Source organism: Salvia hispanica, chromosome 3 (genome assembly GCF_029641045.1).
Source record: "Salvia hispanica isolate PSC_SH4W2 chromosome 3, Shi_PSC_v1, whole genome shotgun sequence".
Taxonomy (NCBI): Eukaryota; Viridiplantae; Streptophyta; class Magnoliopsida; order Lamiales; family Lamiaceae; genus Salvia; species Salvia hispanica.
The window spans coordinates 32,751,813-32,774,383 of record NC_142694.1 but is presented as its reverse complement, the minus strand read 5'-3'; the positions used below and the strand labels follow the sequence as shown (position 1 = coordinate 32,774,383).

The following is a 22,571-nucleotide window of genomic DNA, read 5'->3' as shown; positions in this document are numbered from 1 at the left end:
GTCTCACGCCCTTTTTAAATTTAATTCATACGGAGTACTAATATTCAACTCATATGCATAAATGGCGTGAGTAATGGAATGTGATCATGGGCCCTTTGGCTTTTTTTTTTATCGCTTCGTATAACCTTCATTATCTTAATTTTATTGTTTATGGTGTTTCAATTTCGTGCCTTTCTAATATTCTTAATTTGTGCGTATAAAAAGCTTGAAATTGTATATGGATTACACACCAACAAAAACATTCTTACTCATCTCCCGAGCTCAGCATTTTACATTTTATCATATATTTTAGGAACACTGTATTACTCGATTCTCGGAGCTCCATCAACTTTATCGATGCTTAGCGGGTTTGAGGTATACTCGTTATTTATTTAAAAAATCAAATGTATATGAAAACGAAATTATTAATTCAAAAAAGTTGTATATCTAAGACCATTTTAAAGCTTAAAGTCTGTGAGTAATAATTTGGTGACATTATAACTATTTTTAAATTACATCATAATTTGTGTTTTGATTTGTAATGTCATTGGAATCATTTTAAGCAATAATGTATAGAAAATTCTTAAATTTTGTGACAATAATGAAAAAATAAACATTTTATCGAATCAATCCACTCGATTTTTTGTGCCAGCCTCAACAATTTATCAACTCATCGAAGCAAAGATAAGAGCCATAGAGACAGGCAACCTGTGCAACTCTTATTACAATTCTAAACATTTTCTTTCGAAGTGGGACTTTCAGAAGCTGTTCCACCTGCGACATTCCAAAACATGAAGTTATGTCAACACAAGACATTCGAAATTGCAACATACAAAAGGCCTGAGAATCTTAACCTCAACATGTTTCCAGTTGTTTTTGATTCCTGGCACGTGAAGCCTCCCCACAACAGCAACGACTGACTTATGCTGGCGTGCGGCTTCTAGTAATTTGAAGGACATATACCTGTATAGTGCACACCATATATTGAGAATGAACAAATATGCAATATTACAATGAGATCAAGAATTTAAAGAACAAACTGGTCCCGCTCATGGATATCGATTTTTGAACCGATAGGATCTAGCTTGGTCATCACACAAATCACTTGTTTCACCAAGTCAGCATCAACCTTCCCAGTCTTTTGTGCCTCCTCCACCTACATAAATCAAAAGTGAGCCTTTTAACATTAGAAAGTAACATCACCTCTACAAGATTATAGTCTATGACTCCCTCCAACCCCAAAAAATACTTTATTTTACCTATTTTTGCCATTTGGTCCATCCCTAAAAATTAGTTCAGTTTCTGATTTGGAAAAAAATTCATCACACTACACTACTAATGAAGTGGGTCTCATTGTTCACTAACACTACATCAACTACTTTTCTCTCATACTTCACCTATTTGGCATTTCAACTCGTGTCGTCCCCTTAGTCTAATTTTAGGCGACGGATAAAGTATCTTTCCATATTTTACTCATTCCAACCCGAAAAAATAGTTTCCTTTTACCATTTTAGTTCGTCCCACCAAATTAGTCCTCTTTCAATTTTTGGAAACATTTTCACCACACATTACACAACTAATAAGGTTGGTCCCTACTTTTAGGCGACGGAGGGAGCATAAGGTAAATAAGTTTACCTTCTCAGCAAGGTCTTCTGGCAACATAACGTAGTCTGGTCTTGTATGTTGCAGGTAGATTTGCCAGAGAGACGTATTGGCCCAATGTCTCAAAGTTGTAATCTATCACCAAAAGAAAAAAACTAGAAACTAAGCATTGGAAAGGGATAAACAAAAAAAAAGAAGAGAAATGGCTCACCTCTACAGGTCTATCACCAAGTATGACATTGGCACCATATTTTGTTGCTTCGATATATGCCGTACGAAAATCTCCACCGGGCACATGCTCATATTCAATAAAGAGCTAGAAAAAGAAAGATTATGGATATGTATCATAAATGATGTTTCTTTATCAAGCATAAATGAAAAATTGAATCATACCTTAGCAACATATCGCTTGAATAGAATTGAATAAAGACTTTCATTTTTCTTCCACATATGCACCATATCTTGCAAAGTCGGCATCTGTAAACAATGTTTATTAGTGAAATAAGTTGACAGGTTCTACTAAAAGCATAAAAAAGGAGTAATAAATCAAGGTATTAGAAAGATAGACAAGGGAACTTAAGATAATTAGTTGAGACAGGTTGTTTGTGGAAAGTATACAATGTGGCCTACAAGATAATATAGGATATAGTCATCATGATGGGCAGTCGAGCACAGTCGTGCGAAGATCGGTTTGTGGGAGATTTGCTAAAGAATATCTGTTATCCTAATCTTTAGTTCATAAGTAGGAATTGATCATTTCTACACTAGTGTACTATTTGTTTATCAGATTTGTTTTAGAGTTGCGATAGATGATGAATGCTGTAGTAGGTATCATCTTTTGAGAAAACAATAATTTGTATATTGCTTTTTTTTTTTTTCTCAGTTTTTTTATCAAATACGTTGCGTTCATTTTTCTTCAATTTCAGTATTCTCTTGATCCTTTCTTCGAATGTATGTGGCGTGAATTGTTAGATGTGAGTTATTTCATAGAGCACCTCTTGTGCTATGCTCTACTGCCTTCCAGCCCTTTACTCCCAAGTCCTAACACCTTTTAAATTGGTAATAATGATAGATCAAACCAGCAGAAACCACTTGTAAGGGCCTCCGCAATGGTGCGGACGATGGGTTACCCATCGTCCGCACCCTATAAATCATCCGCGGACGATGCGTGGAGGATACCCATCGTCCGTCGCATCATCCGCCACTGTGGACGACGCGGACGATGGGTCGCGGACGGTGGGCACACGTTTCAATTTTTTTTTTTGATTTTTTTCAAAATTTTTTTCTTATTTAAACTCTATTATTCACTATCATTTCACACACTCCAATTTCACATCTCTTCAATTTCTCTTCAATTATTCTCTCTCACCGACTCAAAAATGAATCCCGACGACTACGATTTGAGTACATCGGATGGCAGCAGACGGGCCTTGACTCGAGCCTTGTTCGATGCCGTTAATGAAGCCAAGGCGGAATGCTTGGCACAAATGCAGCGGGAGCAGGCGGAGGCGGAGGCGCGAGTCCCTCGCCCGATACGACGGCGGACGTTTGTCCCCCGCGAGCACGATGTAGCGCACGAACGTCTGTTCGCAGATTATTTTGCCGAGAATACAAGGTGGGCCCCGAATGTTTTTCACCGCCGTTTTAGAATGAGCCGAGATCTTTTTCTCCGCATTGTGCACACGTTGGAGGCCCGTGATGAGTACTTCCAGTATCGGGAAGACGGGATCGGCAGACCCGGACTTACGCCGTTGCAGAAGTGCACGGTTGCGATCCGCCAGTTGGCCTACAGCACAACAGCGGATATGTTCGACGAGTACCTTCACGTCGGGGATACAACTGGCCGCGAATGTCTGAAGAATTTTTGTAAGTTAGTTGTGGAGACTTTTGGCGACACATATTTGCGACGCCCGACTGCTGACGATTGCCAGAGCCTGATGCGGATGAACGAGACGGTGCACGGCTTCCCTGGGATGGTAGGGAGCATCGACTGTATGCACTGGCAGTGGAAGAACTGCTCGACGGCCTGGAGAGGCCAATTTACTAGCGGCTACAAGGGCAGCCACCCGACGATGATGCTAGAAGCCGTTGCTGACCACCGCCTCTGGATCTTGCATGCCTACTTTGGTGTAGCCGGATCGAACAACGACATCAACGTCCTCAACTCGTCCACTCTATTCGCCGATCAGTGCAGGGGTCGCGGTCCGGCCATTCAGTTCACTGCCAACGGCCGCACATATCATATGGGGTACTACTTGGCCGATGACATATACCCTAGGTAGTCTGTTTTTTTGAAGACGATCAGCTGCCCAATTGGTGAGAGGAGAGTCTTGTTTGCGGCAAAGCAGGAGTCCGCGCGGAAGGATGTGGAGCGGGCTTTTGGGTGCTCCAATCGCGGTGGGCAATCGTGAAAGATCCGGCGCGTTTCTGGTACAAGGAAGTCATCGCCGACGTCATGTATGCGTGCATCATCATGCATAACATGATAGTCGAACTAGAACGTGGCCATGTCACCAATTGGGTGGATGATGAAGGCGGATCTAGCTCCAGCACGGCGACCTCGCCGGTCACTCGAGGATTACCGACTGGCTGCGGTGCGGTTCTAGAGCGACAGGCCTCAATGCGCAACCAACAAGACCATACTCAGCTCATGATTGAAGAAGTTTGGACCCGCAACCGACGCCGTTGAGAAATTGTAGTTTTTTTTTTCGTATTGTAATGTTTGAATTTTAATGAAATGAAGTTTTAGTTTTCCAAATTTTGAAGTATTTAAATATTCAAATAATAGAAAAATGCTTAGGGCGTCGCTTAGCCCGCCCCAAATGCTTAGGGCGTCGCTTAGCCCGCCCCACTGCAGGTGAAATAGGAGGAGGATAAAATGCTGACATGGCGGTGCATAGGGCGTTGCTTAGGGCGTCCCATTGTGGATGCTCTAACTAATTTCAAGCACCAAATTCAATTGATTCTACATAAACCAAAAAAAAAAAAAATGAGCAACTAACCTCAACTTCATCATGCGTAAGAATATGACGGCGACTAGGGCACAGCTCCACAAAAAGAGCCTGCAGTAGATATATAAACAGATCATTGCTATAATAATATCAACAAAATAAATAAATATATAAATAAAGCAACTCTGGTTTCACGAATCGGATCACGGACTTAATTTCCGCCCATGATTTCTGAAAAAAAAGAAGAACGAGTGACTAAAAAGTTCATATCTCAACAAATTTAGAGAAATATAAAAGAAAAATACGCAACATTACTGACCGGAGATTTGTGATCGGATCCGACCACATATACATCGCAGACGCCTCCTTCCGCGGCTGACTCGCACGTGAGCGTCACTACATTCTCCAGCGGCTGCGGCACCTTCTTCCGCCGTTTCCGCTCATAATTGTTGTGATCGTCACTAATCCGATCGATTTCCGCTGCCGCTGCCGGAGAGGAAAGCAACCGCCTCGAATTGGAGGCAGAGAAGTACAGATTTCTGAGCCGATTGGCCGATTTGAGACGATTCAATCCGTACATCTTTAGCTTTGAGCTCTCTACAATAGTGGGTTAAATGAGGTGACCAATGACCATATATTATTGGTGATACAAGTAGTTCATTCTACTAGGAGATTAGGAGTACTATAAAAAGGTTACTACTTACCACTATTTATTCGCTTATAAATCTAGTATCTCAACATTTCGGATATTTTCCTATCTATCAAGTTATTAATAAAACTACTATTAACACCCATATGCATAGACATAGGAATTTTACTTAATAAATATAAATCTTAAATAATTTAATAGAAACAAAATATAATATCATTATATACAATTTAAAAAAGAGTGAACTACATAAATGGTACCTGATATTTCACTTGCGCACGTAAATAGTACCTGATCTTTATTTTATATCATTTTTGGTACTTAGTGACAAAAATAACCCTAGGTACCAAATAAGTGATTTTTATGTTATGGAGGATATTTTTGAAAATTTCCATTAAATAGTACTCCACCAAACATGTGATTATTTTTTTCTTCTCTTTTTTCTTTTTTTTCTTCATTTTCTTCTTTCTTTTTAGTATTTTGTCTTCCTTTTATGTTTCCTCTTTTTTCTTTTCTCTTCTTTTTCTTCTTTCTTTTTAGTTTTTTATACATACATCTAAGTGCATTCATAATATACATCAAGAACAAAACACCTAATTAAATTAATTATTTAAAATAATTAAATCAATTAAATATTTTTTGTTGAATTATTTTATACTCATTTTAGGCTAAAAATATTCATTTTCTTGAATTATTTTATACTCATTAAACACCTAACTAAAAATATTCAACTCTTAGTATCATTATGAATGCAATTCACAATTTTAAATTCTTATTAAAACTATAAATAATAATAATATAATATTATTGTGTGATTCATAATTCAAATAATTATACCGTAATTATATATTAACTACAACTAGTTTTTAAATATTATAACAATAGTATTATTACAATAATTATAACTATAACTATAATTAAGTATATATGAATGATATTAAAAATAAATTAATTATTAATTTATAACATCAAAATAATAATATTAATATTGATTAATAATAATAGTATAAATAGTGAGAAGAATGAGAGAAGATATTATAATATTATTTTTGGTAGTTAGTTTTGTTTATGCCCAAAATAACTTCAATGACACTAATGGAAATATGTATTTGTTTAGAGACCATTTTGGGGTGAAAATTGCATCAGGTACCAAAAATGTGATTTATATGTACCAAAAACGATATAAAATAAAGATTAGGTACCATTTACGTGCGAAAGTGAAAGATCATGTACCATTTATGTAGTTCACTATTAAAACAATATACCTTTTTTTTTTTTACTTTAAGTGAAATATTTCCTATTCGATTCAAGATTTTATACTATATTTTTATTTTGTGATTTGAATGGATAAAGAATAAAGTACTACTCATTTACTCATTTAAACATTTAAAAAAAAAATACAAAAATTATAAATTTGATAACAATAACATAGTACTACCTCCTCTCCCACTATAAGCAATTCTTTTTATTTTATTATTTTCTCTCTTTTCACTTATCTACTTAATTCTCTCACTATTTGAAATAATAATGGCATTATATGCAAACAACTTTATCCTCTTACTATCCTAATTTGTCCAAATAGTCTGTTTTTATTATTAACTAGTATCACGCATGTGCTATGCACAGATTAATATATTTTAAAAATATTAATTTTTAATTTTAAATTAATTAAACAAATTAGAATCAATATTAACAATGAACAATATGAGTAACAATTTTAGTTATATGAGAATAAAAACTCTATACAAATCAACACTGGAGCATAATAAATTTGAAACAAATCACATAATATAATGTTTATACATCATGGAGTAGGAAGATAAAATACAATGGATAATTACTCATAATTTTTAAAACTTCTTTATACACTACATTAACTTTAAAATTAAAATCAATCTCATCATTATAAATTAAATAAAACTTCACTTCTTCACACTTCGTCACTCTTCAACAGAACTCGTAGGTAAAGCCGTCTGCCTCGCCTAAAATTATAATAAAATAAAGAACAAAATCAATTTGCAATGCACAAAATCAATACTCAATATGTATTGAAACGATCATCCGTAGAGCAAAGCATAAGATGTATGAGACCCATGAAAGTACACAATCGAACAATTCACACCACATAATTTTGTGGAGGCTTCCCTAGCCATCCAAATCAAGAAGTGAAAGCTATAGTAACTACAAATTAACATCAATCAAAGTGATAAATAGAGAATAAAAGTATTTATTTACCTGGGAATGGGGAAGGGAGATGAATAGGTCTACTGGGTGAGAATATATATATATATATATATATATATAGAGGAGTGATCAAGGTCTAACTAATTTTAAGTGTATAACTAGAAAATAAATCTCAGCCACACATCTTCTTACTCCAATTTAATCTTAAAGGTTAAACAAATTTTCAGATTTTTGTTAAAAATAATAGCCCAAGGGCATTTTTGGAAATGGTATATCAACATCTCAAACTCAAGCACCGATTTCTCTCAAATTCAAAGTGCAATTTCTTCCAAAATTAATGCGTAGATTCCTCCAGAATTCAAGCGCCGATTTCTTCCAATCTTAACCAAATTTGTTCGCAAAATTAACGTGAATTGTGTTGCGTGATTTCTAAACCAAATTCAGCTTCCTGTCCAAATTCATTCACGTTTGATCGCGACGTCGCTTTCCGGTCGAATCGTCTGGAGTCGGGACTGACGGCGGGCATCATCCAATGGCCGAAGCAAGAAGGACAGGATGGCGTACCGGCGGCTGGCTCAAATGCCACAGCCAAGCTTCGTCTCTGATTCGCAATGAGGCAGGAGACCAACACCGTGCGCTGCCGCTCACCGACGACGGTGACGGTGTCGACTAGGCTTGCGGTGAGGTCAAGAGAGAAATAGTGATAGAGTGAGAGAGGGCAGTCGAGGAAAGAGGAGAGAGACGACCGCACCGCCACACGCCAGTGACGGCGGTGGTCCTCCGCGACCAGGCGAAAGAGAAAAGAGGCGTTGCAGTGGCTATTGTGTGAGAGAGAGAGATAAAAGTTTGGGCGCATTGTTCAGGGTTTAGGAATATACTTCACTATATGAATAATATACTTCACTGAAATGAAAAAATGGTACATTATAAGGCATGCAAAATATACTTCACTGTAATAATAATATACATCCCTATATAAAAAATATACTTCACTGAAATGAAAAAATGGTACATTATAAGGCATGTAGAATATACTTCACTATATGCTCAATAGACTTCACTGAAATGAAAAAATTGTACACTGTAAACTATATTCTTCGCTGAAATATCAAACATCATATTTTTAGTTTACTTCTTACTTATTTTTAGTTCATTGTGTACATATTTTAGTCCACTAAACGTGAGTTTTATTTCATTGTCAGCTTATTTTTAATTCACTTTTTACTGGTTTTTAGTTCAATGCATACATGTTATGTACGTGAGTTTTATTTTGTTGCAAACTTGTTTTTTTTTCACTTCTTACATATGTATAGTTCACTGCGTACTTGTTTTAGTTCACTGCTATAGTTGTTCACTTCGTACCAAAACTTATCAGATTACAATTTTAAGTTGTGAACTATATTTTGTTAAATGATTAACAAATATTCATACGTGAACTAAATAGATTGGACATAAAGTGAAGTATATTGTGCATATAGTGAAGTATATTGAGCACAAAGTGAAGTATATTGTGCATATATTGAAGTAAATTGAACATGCCTTATAGTTTACTATTTTTTCACTACAGTGAAGTATATTGTGCATATAATGAACTATTATATGCTTATAGTGAAGTATAATAACTTTACAGTGAATTACAGTGAAGTAAATATGTTCTATATTGAAGCAAATATGCTCTACAGGAAGTATATAGTCTAACATAATATTGAATTTAATTGAAAATGATGAGCTTTATATTGAACTAAATGACACATATTATGAACTTATATCAATTTCATACAAATGGTCATGAACGCTTGAAGTTTACAATCATTTTTCCATATCTATCTCCATGTTGTCGCTACATTCTCGATAATGTTTTGATGTTGTCGTCAAGATATTCAATGACTCATGGTTTGTTTCCAACAACATTAATGCGCTGCAATTCTTTGCTCTTAGCCTTTGGAGTATTTCCTTGCTGCTTCTTTTAGGCAATACATTTCCAATCTTGTTCCTGCTCACCATAGTATCAAGCATCATATACTTCACTTTAAGGTCTATTCACTTCACTGAAATAAGAAAACACAAAACACTGTAAGACATACATCGTATACTTCACTCTAAGCATAAACTAAATCACTGCAAAGGTAAAACACTTCACTCTTAACCTTTATTAGTTCACTTTAAGCTCTATACACTCTAATCATGAAATACTTCACTCTATGCACGTTTTACTTCATTGAGATTAAAAAATAGTGCACAATAAGCATGGATCACAAACACTTCACTCTATGCACGTTTTACTTCACTGCGATGAAAAAATAGTGCACTATAAGCAAGGATCACAAACACTTCACTCTAACCATGTAATACTTCACTCTATGCACGTTTTACTTCATTGAGATGAAAAAATAGTGCACTATAAGCAAAGATCACAAACACTTTACTCTAAGAATGAAATACTTCACTATATGCACGTTTTACTTCACTAGGATGAAAAAATAGTTCACTATAAGCAAGGATCACAAACACTTCACTCAACCATGGAATACTTCACTCAACCATGGAATACTTCACTCTATGCACGTTTTACTTCATTGAGATGAAAAAATAGTGCATTATAAGCATGGATCACAAACATTTTACTCTAATACTAGAATACTTCACTCTAAGCAAGTTTTACTTCACCGAAATGGAAAAACAAAGCACTATAAGCATGGATCACAAACACTTCACTCTAACACTAGAATACTTCACTCTAAGCAAGTTTTACTTCACTGAAATGGAAAAACAAAGCACTATAAGTATGGATCACAAACACTTCACTCTAACACTAGAATACTTCACTTTAATCATGTTTTACTTCACTGAAATGGAAAAACAAAGCACTATAAGCATGGATGACAAACATTTCACTCTAACACTAGAATACTTCACTTTAAGAAAGTTTTACTTCACTGAAATGGAAAAACAAAGCACTATAAGCATGGATCACAAACACTTCACTCTAACACTAGAATACTTCACTTTAATCATGTTTTACTTCACTGAAATGGAAAAACAAAGCACTATAAGCATGGATCACAAACATTTCACTCTAACACTAGAATACTTCACTCTAAGCAAGTTTTACTTCACTGAAATGGAAAAATAAAGCACTATAAGCATGGATGACAAACACTTCATTCTAACACTAGAATACTTCACTCTAAGCATGTTTCACTTCACTGAAATGGAAAAACAAAGCACTATAAGCATGGATGACAAACACTTCACTCCAACATTAGAATACTTCACTCTAACATTAGAATACTTCACTCTAAGCATGTTCCGATCAGAAACCCTAGATTCAATGATTCCTCATCCGATTTGCCGGTAAATAATTCAACTTAAGTATCAGAAGATGCAGTTCGATTGACGCAGACAGAAAAACCAGAGGGAAAAAAGGAGAAATAGAATCAATGAAACAATAGTCTTTCAATTTAACGAAAAGCTTCGAAACTCAAAAATATCAGTGAATGCTTGTTAATCAGAGTTTTACTGTATTAAAGAAATGGATTGAAATTGGAATGAGAAATATAAATCAGTTGAAGAAACCAGTTAAACAACTCACATTTTGAAATTTTTTCTGATTTGAATCCACCTGTTTGATGACAGATTGCGGCGACGGGAAGACGGCAGCGATTACAGCTACAAAAATTCAAGAATGGAGGAGAAGATGGGAAGAGGAGTGATGCGGGAGATGAATTCTGAAATGAGAAATTAATTCAAATGTTAACCCTATTTTTATTTGTGAAATGTCCATTATACCCCCGCCTTCTTATAGTGAAGTAAATCTGTGATAGAGTGAAGTGATTTCTTCTTCAAATTCAAAAATCACATGTGTTAATACTAGCCCTTGAATTTTTTGATCTTGTGGCTGTGATTTGTTCTCTAGTTATGTACTTAATGGGCACTTGCCCTATATCACTACTCTATATATATATATATATATATATATTCACTCTTAAAGACCGAACCACCGAACCATACCAAATTAGGGTTTTTAGATCTAATTTTTTATGGATGAGATACACAAATTTATAAATTATTTTCGCCTTCATCACGAGCCTATTTTAATTCATCCGAAGGTAAATAAGTCATACTAACATGTTACGAAGATTTAACTTCATTCCAGAATATATTACTTCATTCCTGAAGGTTTTTACTTCATTCCAATAGGATTATTACTTCATTCCAGTACGTAAATGCAGTTTCGCTGTCACGTGTCATTCTTCTCTCTACAATATCTATCACCACCTCCACAGCGATGATATGGTTTAATAAACACATGGAATAATGTAATAAATTATTGGAATGAAGTATGTGTAGAAGCATTTGAAATCCTACTAGAATGAAGTAAAAATCTTATCCAATGAAGTAATAATGTTTCTGAATGAAGTAATAAACCCACTTGAATAAATTACATTTTAAAATGTTAATCAAGTAAAAACCCAAGTCAATGAATTTGAATGAAGCATATGGTGAATCGTTAAAAACCTACTGGAAGCAAGTAAAAACATGTTGTAGTTTCAAGGTATTACGTATGGAATGAAGTAATAAACCTATACAATGAAGTAAAATGGGCTTGTAATGAAGCAGAAAAAATTTACACAGCAGCACATCTCATCAAAAACACTAGATCTAATGGCCCAGATTTGGTCTCTAGTTCGGTCTTTAAGAAGGGTTCGACATTGATCACAACTCTATCTATCTATATATATATATATATATATATATATAGGGTCTTGTTAGGTTGAGATTATTTAGCTAAATTGAGAAATGAGATGCAATATGGGCCACTAATCCACAAGATTAACAAAATGTCAACAAATACCACATTATGTCAACAAGGGGGTATAATTGTCTTTTCATTAAATTGTGTTTGAAATCATTTTCTAAAATCCTCTCTAAAACTCTAGCTGCAAAGTCTTCAAATCTTCAACATTCAAATCTTCAAATCTTCAAATTTTCAACATTCATATCTTCAAATCTTCAACATTCATATCTTCAAATTTTCAAACCTTCAACATTCAAATCTTCAACATTCATATCTTCAAATCTTCAACATTCAAATCTTCAAATCTTCGAATCTTCAAATCTTCAACATTCAAATCTTCAAATCTTCGAATCTTCAAATATTCAACATTCAAATCTTCAAATCTTCGAATCTTCAAATCTTCAACATTCAAATCTTCAAATATCTTCAACATTCAAATCTTCAAATCTACAAATCTTCAACATTCAAATCTTCAAATCTTCAACATTCAATAAAATAACACTTATTAAAATGTCAACAACTAAAAAATAACACTTATAATTCACTTATCAATACCGAGAATATCGAATGTCAACAACTCGTATGAAAATGTCAACAACTAAAAAATAACACTTGCAATTCACATATCAATACCGAGAATATCGAATGTCAACAACTCGTATTAAAATGTCAACAACTAAAAAATAACACTTGCAATTCACATATCAATACCGAGAATATCGAATGTCAACAACTCGTATTAAAATGTCAACAACTAAAAAATAACACTTGCAATTCACATATCAATACCGAGAATATCGAATGTCAACAACTCGTATTAAAATGTCAACAACTAACAAATAACACTTGCAATTCATGTCAATACCGCGAATATCGAATGTCAACAACTCGTATTTAAATGTCAACAACTAAAAAATATCACTTACAATTCACATATCAATAGCGCGAATATTGAATGTCAACAACTAACAAATAACACTTACAATTCACATATCAATAGCGAGAATATCGAATGTCAACAACCCGTATTAAAATGTCAACAACTAAAAAATAACACTTGCAATTCACATATCAATACCGAGAATATCGAATGTCAACAACTAACAAATAACACTTGCAATTCACATATCAATACCGCGAATATCGAATGTCAACAACTCGTATTCAAATGTCAACAACTAACAAATAACACTTGCAATTCACATATCAATACCGAGAATATCGAATGTCAACAACTCGTATTAAAATGTCAACAACTAACAAATAACACTTACAATTCACATATCAATAGCGCAAATATCGAATGTCAACAACTCGTATTAAAATGTCAACAACTAACAAATAACACTTAAAATTCACATATCAATACCGAGAATATCAAATGTCAACAACTCGTATTAAAATGTCAACAACTAAAAAATAACACTTATAAATCACATATCAATACCGAGAATATCGAATGTCAACAACTCGTATTAAAATGTCAACAACTAAAAAATAACATTTATAATTCACATATCAATACCGAGATTATCAAATGTCAACAACTCGAATTAAAATAGCTTAAACCAAAGTAAAGTCGACACTGATATTTTTGTTTTTCGAATTAAGAAATAGCTTAAATTAGAAAAAAAAATCATGGAAAAAGTTTAACAAACTGTATAGAATAGTAGAATACCAATAGTTTAAACAAACAAAAGTCAAACCTAGCTAAGAATAGCAATTTAGAAAACTTCCAAAATTACTGTAAATTGAATGAAAATGATTCTAAATGACATGTGATGATTCAATAAACATGAGCTCAGTAAAATTTAGATATAAAATGAAAATAGTTTAAAAACCGTGAAATTAAACAGAGCAATAACTTCAAGTTAACTGAACTAGAGAGCTACGCTCTACTTCAAAATTAGCTTCCAATAACAAAAAATAAAATTATTTCAGTAGCACGTTTCCAGTAAGCATCAACAAATCAACATACAAATTTGATATTGTACGAAAATTAACAGAATTCCGATCGCGATCACCTGGTGCTGGTAATTCCAGTAGCTGTTGGATCCAGCGAACAGGACAGCCCACCGAGTCCCCTCGGAGTCGTCGGCGCTCAAATTCCTCCTCGCTCTCCTCACACTCTCCGCGTTTTTCCTCTCGCTCCACTCCGCGGCCGATTCGGATCTGTCGAGGTCTCTGCTCCAGAATTCAGAACCGGAGAGAATAGGTGCGGATCCTCCGTCGGAGGCGGAGGCACCGGCGGAGTGGGAGAGCAGGAAGATCGGGAAGCACCACCGCTCGTCGGACGGATCGGTAGCAGTTTGAACGTAATCCGCCGAATTTTGCGCCGCTGGAGCCTCGGAGCAGCCACGGCGGAGGCCATGTAGTGTTGATTTAGGTCGCCGTTGAACGGATTGTGAGGATTCGACGGCTGATAGAGCTGCACCACAGCTCTGCCGTTGAGATCCAAGGTGAATTCGGTCATGCTCGTAGTCCTCTTCATCGGCGGCCGACCTCTCTTCCCCACCATCATGTCTACTCTAGAAGCTCCCTCTTACAGATTTATGATTCAATCTAGGCGATTTGCGAAAGTTAGGGAGAGTGCAGAGAAGGGGAAGGCTGGGGAAGATAACAAAGAGCCAGAAACGACGACGGATTTGACGGCGACGAAATGGAGGGGAGAAAGTTGCTGCTCTTTGTTTTCAATTGGGTTTAAACAAAATTACCATTATGCCCTTTTATAATTTATTAATCTAAAAATATTTATTGTGTGGCAAAATCTGGACCACTCATTTAATAAAATGAGTGGCTGATATTGCATCTCATTTCTCAATTAGCCTAAATAATCTCAATTGATCACAATCCTATATATATTTATATATATATATCCTGTTAACCACAAATCCACCCTTAAAGACCGAACTAGACACCAAATTAGGGTCACTCATTTTTATTAATCTTATGGTTATGATTAATTTACAATTAATTTAATATTTTATTAAATAAAAACGTTTTTTTATAGATTTTTTAATTTTATTTATTTATTTATTTTATTTATTTTCAATTTTTTTTCAATTTTTTTTATTCGGTAAAAACTTGCTGGAGTAAATAATGAACTATATTCACTACATAATGAACTAAATGAATGTATGTTATGAACTTATTACTTCATTTATTCATGCTATTATTTCATTCTGTTAGTTTATTACTTCATTCCGTTAGTTTATTACTTCATTCAGTCATGTTATTACTTCATTCCATTAGTTTATTACTTCATAATGTGTTATGACATAATTATCTTTCAGTTGGGTTTAGGGTTATTACTTCATTCCGTTTGTTTATCACTTCATTCAGTCATGTAATTACTTCATCCTATTATTAGTACTTCATTCCGTTAGTTTATTACATCATCCAGTCATGCTATTACTTCATTCTGTTAGTTTATTACTTCATTCAGTTATGTTATTACTTCATTTCATTAGTTTACTACTTCATTTCATTAGTTTATTACTTCATTTTATTAGTTTATTACTTCATAATGTGTTATGACATAATTATCTTTCAGTTGAAGTAAATTCAGTATATAATGAATGTGAAAAATTACTTCATAACATACATTCATTTAGTTCATTATGTAATGAATATAGTTCATTATTTACTCCAGCAAGTTTTTATCGAATAAAAAAAATTAAAAAATTTTTTAAAAAAAAAATTTTTTTAAAAAATTAAATTTTTTTAAAAATAAAATTAAAAAAAATAAAAACATTTTTATTTAATAAAATATTAAATTAGTTCTAATCATAAGATAAAGAAAAATGAGTGGCCCGAATTTGGTCTCTAGTTCGGTCTTTAAGAAGGGTTCGACATTGATCACAAATATATATATATATATATATATAGGATTGTGATCAATTGAGATTATTTAGGCTAATTGAGAAATGAGATGCAATAACAGCCACTCATTTTTATTAAATGAGTGGTCCAGATTTTGCCACACAATAAATATTTTTAGATTAATTTATTATGAAAGGGTATAATAGTAAATTCAATGAAAACAAATGAAAACAAACATCTTCGCCGCTTCCGTTCTTCAATTCTTCTCCCACCAAATTCTGGCGCATCCGATCTGATGCACCTCTCCAGCGACGACGAATTCGAGCTCCTCCGCCGCTGCCTCGCTCCAGAACTCCACCCACCGCGCCGTCCTCCCCTCGCCGCTGTCTAGGCTCCTCCAATTATTCAATACAGCCGATTTCTCGATCTCGATCTCTCTGGATTTGTTAATTGAGATTAGAAGCAACTGAATCCATCTAACTATATCTCAATTTCATGAGCAACAACTGTTCTCAATTTCAGATCTGTCTCACCGAAATCGGCCTCGAGAGGTAACGAATTGAATTCCGACGTCGATTCGAAATGAATCCCCTCCAATTACTTGATGCAGCCGATCCGCAAAGGCTCGGTATCCTAATCGAAGCGCAGTCGAAACGAGAATGATGGAGATTTGGTGAGAAGAAGTCAGAGATCGAAAATTGAGGAGAAGAAATCTGTTTCCACACAGCCGCACATGCTTACCTGGCTTACAGATGTATGAGAAAGAAAATTGGAGCTGAGAATTTGGAGAGGGCGATTAAAATTGGGGGAAATTAGGATATTCAAGAGTGATGATAGATAGCATCTCATGGTCTTGGTTGACCGCAGCAACGGCTGCTGCATTTTTATTTTGATAAATTATATACACCGAAATTCCTTTTTATTCTCAGAACTTTTATCTCGATATTTAACATTTAAATCAGTGTTGATTATTGATTGATTACGCCTGCTTTTATTTGTTTCGGTTTGTTTATCAGATGAGAGTATTTGGATGTTCTATGTGGGAATATTAGCAACATTTATCTTTACTCTATTAATTTGGATCTGTAATATAATATGGTTGGAAATCGCTAACTTGGTACAGGTTTTGTGGTTGAATTTGTTCCTTTTTGAAGTTGAATGTGATGCTTTGTTTTGATTAGAGCAATGTGGTTTATGAGCATTTCTTCAAATTTAAGGTTAATTATAATGCACTCCAGGTGTTTGGTGATATTCTCTAAATGCAAATTAGTTGCTAAGAGATAGATTCAAGATTTAGCTATCTTCCTTTTTTAATGTCAACTGCATATATAATCTATGTCAACTACATATATAATGTCAACTATGTGTACAATCCATGTCAGCTACATATATAATGTATGTCTAACTACATATACAATTCATGTCAACTACACACGTATAATGTCAACTACACAAGCCTGTCGGATTCTTTGTCAGCACCGGGACTCAAGGGGGCGGACAAGAGACCACTGCGTAAGCTTCAATTTTACTCTTGTATTAATTTATTATGATAACGTGGCTTGCTTCAATGATGTTGAAACATGAATTGGAAGATAGTTTGTTGGAGATGAATCGAATTGTTTGTGTGATGCTTTGGATTTTTCAGATTGATGTGGAAATGCGTTGCAATTGTTTGTTTTACTTATGTATACTGCAATTTTGAAAATGTTGCATTGCTCTAACAAATGCAGATTAATGTGGTGTTTGATTCATTAGAATCTTTGTTCACTTGTAGTTACCGAATTATTGGATGGAACTTTTGGAATGACTTCTTGTATCTGTGTTTGTGAAATTTTGGAACAATAGTACTCACTAGCATCTGACTGAAAATCGACTGAGATATTCTTCTAATTTTGTTAGAATAGATTTTGTTAGAATAGATTTTGTTGCTTCCACAAACGATGGAAAGTCCGGGATCTTGTAAGACACTATATCTGTAGATGCAGCAGTTTTGAAGTTGCAACTGACTAAATTGATGAAAATGTTTATTTTTTACATGAATTATATAGCTCGTTGACATAATAACGTTTGTTGTTGACATGAATTTTATAGGACGTTGGCATAAATTTTATGAAAAATGTTTTTGACATAAATTATATGTAAAACATTGTTGTTGACATGAATTATATGTAAAACATTGTTGTTGACATAAATAATATAGGTCGTTGACATGAAAATATTCGTTGTTGACATTAATTATTTGTAAAATGTTGTTGTTGACATAATAGTTGACATAAATAACATTTGCTTTTGACATCGTGGTTCCCATAAATAACATTTGTTGTTGACATCGTAGTTGACATAATGTTTCCGTAGTTGACATCGCGAAAATGACAATTATGCCCCCTAGTTGACATAATGTTTGAGTAGTTGACAGGTGCTATTTTATGGGAAGGTGACATTTAACAAGTTTAAAGCAGCTGTGAGGGAGCGTATAGTGGACTTCGCGGCAAAAGCCCTTGGATCGTTGCCGTATTGTTCTGCAGTCAAATCCGGCTTCAACGACATGAATTATATGTAAAACATTGTTGTTGACATGAATTATATGTAAAACGTTGTTGTTGACATAAATAATATAGGCCGTTGACATGAAAATATTCGTTGTTGACATTAATTATTTGTAAAATGTTGTTGTTGACATAATAGTTGACATAAATAACATTTGCTTTTGACATCGTGGTTCCCATAAATAACATTTGTTGTTGACATCGTAGTTGACATAATGTCTCCGTAGTTGACATCGCGAAAATGACAATTATGCCCCCTAGTTGACATAATGTTTGAGTAGTTGATATTGCGCGAAAATTGTGAATGAGTGGCTGAAAATGCATCTCAATTCTCAATTAAGCTAAAAAATCTCAACCTAACAAGACCCGTTGTTGATATTTGATACTGCTCTCTATTGACATCTATTGTATGATTTTGTTTTTTTTTAATTTTAAGATTTGTTTTCTGAGTTGTACACTCTTTATACAAGCTGTTGACATTTGGTTATAAGTTGTTGACATTTCAATACAAGTTGGAGTCAGACTTGCCTCCGTGCTACTCGCTGATGAGGGCGTCCAGGCTTACCATGTCAACAACTAATATAATTATGTCAACTATGGTGCATATCGTGTCAATGGTACATACAAGTCATGTCAACTACGGTACATATCGTGTCTACTACACGTACAAACCATGTCAACTATGTTACATACTATGTCAACTACACGTACAAGCCATGTCAACTATACATAGAAACCATGTCAACAACAATTATAAGTCATGTCATCTACACATACAAGCCATGTCAACAACAATCAGAGTTGTTTCTTAGTTGTTAACATATACTAAAATTTATTGACATTATCTTATTAGTTGTTGATATTTGATTCTGCTCTCTAATGACATCGATCTTATAATTTTCTTTATTAATTATAATATTTGTTTTCTGAGTTGTTGACACTTTATACAAGCTGTTGACATTTGGTTATAGGTTGTTGACATTTCAATACAATTTGTTGAACTGATTAACATTTTATATAACTGCTAAGTTCAAACTTCAGAATCCACAATAATAGTTTTAAAACCCATCCAACTATATAATTTAAGATTACTTACACATGGAGATGTAGTCATATAATTTTAGATTACTTAAACATATAATTTAATTATGCTCAATCATAATTCATGTTTTTAAGGTTAGTTACAATTAAAAATCATGTCAACTATATATACTAGTCATGTCAACAACTAATATAATTATGTCAACTATGGTGCATATCGTGTCAACGACACATACAAGTCATGTCAACTACGGAACATATCGTGTCAACTACACGTACAAGCCACGTCAACTATGTTACATACTATGTCAACTACACATAGAACCATGTTAACAACAATTATAAGTCATGTTAACAACAATTATAAGCCATGTCAACTACACATAGAACCATGTCAACAACAATTATAAGTCATGTCAACTACACATAGAAACCATGTCAACAACAATTATAAGTCATGTCAACAACACGTACAAATCATGTCAACAACAATTATAACCAAATGTCAACTACACTTTCAAGCCATGTCAACAACAATTCAGTCATTTTATAAAAACAATATACTATTTAATCTTAGTTTTAGTTATTTTATTTTAACAATATTCTCTACTTTCTATTTTCTTTTCTCCTGTTGCATTTCTTTGTTCGCTTCAACTTGTGCGTCATCCATTGGGCTTGCGGTTGGTGGTGAGATAGGAGAGGCCGATTCATTGGCTCACCCCTTTAGGATCATAACCTGGCGATGTAGGGATATTTTCTCTGTTTCTTTCTTCTGCATACTGCTTGTAAATTAGTTCTACAATGTTAGTATATAAACTGTAGGAGTAATCTAATGCCAACTCAGAGAAACATATGTAAACAAAATGATGTACTTACTTCATCAAAGAAATGTCCAAATTTAAAAGTTGGAATTCAGTCAAATCTTCAAGAACTTCCTTTTCTTTTTCAGCAATAACTATTGATTCAGATATTGTTTTCCAGCGATCAAAAGTATCAGACTTGTCTTGAAGGAACGTCTTGGACAAATGAAGAAACTTGTCGGCCATAGATTCAAGTGAAGTCGTTTGGCTTTCAAGTGCAGATCAACTCAAGCAGTTGCATCAAGAAGCAAAACACATATGATGACTGGTGGGAGGGGGTATTGATTGACAAGAGAAACCTCAGATATTTATTCAGGGACAATAAAATTACAAAATCCATTGGATAAAAACAGGCATAAAACACCAAAATATGATTACACATCATTCCTAAGACCCTAATTGTTGGGAACATCCATGAATTGACACTTGAGATTCTAGTAGAGATTGAAAAGACTTACAGCTATGCCACATGCAATGAGTCCAGACTTCTCCCTGTCATCCATACAGACACATAGCAGTAGAAAAGCTCCTATATACCAAGGGATTGCACCCAGAAAGAAACTGGTAATAAACCTAGCAAAAAAGCAGCAAAATCAGAGAAGTTCCTATTTCACTGAACAAGATGGTAAATCATTCAACTATCATGAAACTATCAGCTGCACCGCATACATTATCTCTTAAGAAAAGCAATTTTGAAATAATTAAGTAGACAATGACTGCTAGATAAACTTACAAGAGCCATCCAAGACCAACACCAAAACAGGGGAGCCGTTCCTCCCTAAAAGGTCCATGAGCAACAACATGACCTAGAAACATTTGTATGTTTTCTACAGCCATTCAAACAAGCATACACTATGTCAATATAATTATGTCAACACATATTCAAACAAACATACACTACTACTGTCAACAATATATTATTATAGCTATGTCAATAGCTAGTATATAAAATGTCAATAATCTTAAAATTTTTAAAATCAAGCAGAATAAATCAATATCAATTATACACGATATCATGTCAATAAGAAGTATACCATGTTGACAACAAGTGCATGCATGTTTTTACGATTATGACAATAGATAAAGTACATAATAAATCTATGTCAATAACAAGTATACCCTATCGACAGCAAGTGCATGTATATTCTTAAAATTATGTCAATAGATAAAGTATATAATAAATCAATGTCAATAACAAGTATATCTCATATATAGCAAACATAATTATCTGGTTACTATTATGTCAATTTGACTATGTCAACAGCGATTCTAATAAGTATACACTATGTCAATAACAAGTATATCATGTTTAAAGCAAACATAATTATCTTATTACTTTTATATTAATTGTTAAAGTTTATAATGTCAACAGCAATCCAAACAAGCATACACTATGTCAACAGTATACAATATCATCTCAATGACAAGTATATGCTGTTTATAGAAAACACAAGTCTATTATCATAACTATGTCAATAGCTATTGTATGAAATGTCAATAATCTTAAAAATTTAAACAAATCCTTAACTGGAAGCAGATGCATGTTCTCTTTCGTTTTTTCCAGCAGCCTTGTTGATTTTCCTCTCTTTCGATTCTACCATCGCTAATCAACAATAAAAAATCAGCAGAAATCGAATTCAGAAGAAAACAAATCCAGATCTGTTTTAATACACTAAAATCGAAGCAATATACTTAAAATTTGAATCAATTTCTTAACCTGAAGAATTCACTTCAACGACCGCCGATTTGGAATGCCTTTTTCTGGCTACAATCGGTGCTTCAACTTCAACTACTTCTTCGATCCTCATTTTTGGAAATTAATTGATGCAGAAAACTGAACGAAGTCTAAGATTAGGAGATGAATTGCGACGAAGGGAAGAGAAGATGCAGAATTGTAGAAGAAATTTGGGAGAGAACTCAGAGAAATGTTCGAGAGTTTTGCCGGCGTGTTTTGAATACAGCTGAAACATTTTAGAGCTGAAATGACAAAAATACCCCCCTGTTGACATAAACCAGAGGTTGTTGACATCGCGCTAAGATTGTGAATTGGTGGCTGAGATTGCATCTCAATTCTCAATTAGGCCCAAAAATCTCAACCTAACAGGACCATATATATATATATATATATATATATATATA

The 22,571-nt window shown here is 34.1% G+C and overlaps 1 protein-coding gene across 1 annotated transcript; it reads right to left on the bottom strand.

The window, feature by feature from the left end:
- Positions 1-550: 550 nt before the first annotated feature.
- LOC125216904 (uncharacterized) lies at positions 551-5,179 on the bottom strand. Its single transcript, XM_048118690.2, has 8 exons — positions 4,852-5,179; positions 4,584-4,643; positions 1,975-2,058; positions 1,793-1,897; positions 1,615-1,716; positions 1,020-1,135; positions 834-942; positions 551-753 (listed from the first exon to the last, which is right to left on the bottom strand). Exons 1-8 carry the CDS (start codon positions 5,110-5,112, stop codon positions 634-636), a joined length of 957 nt encoding a protein of 318 aa, XP_047974647.1. The 5' UTR covers positions 5,113-5,179; the 3' UTR covers positions 551-633.
- Between the last annotated feature and the right edge of the window lie 17,392 nt (positions 5,180-22,571).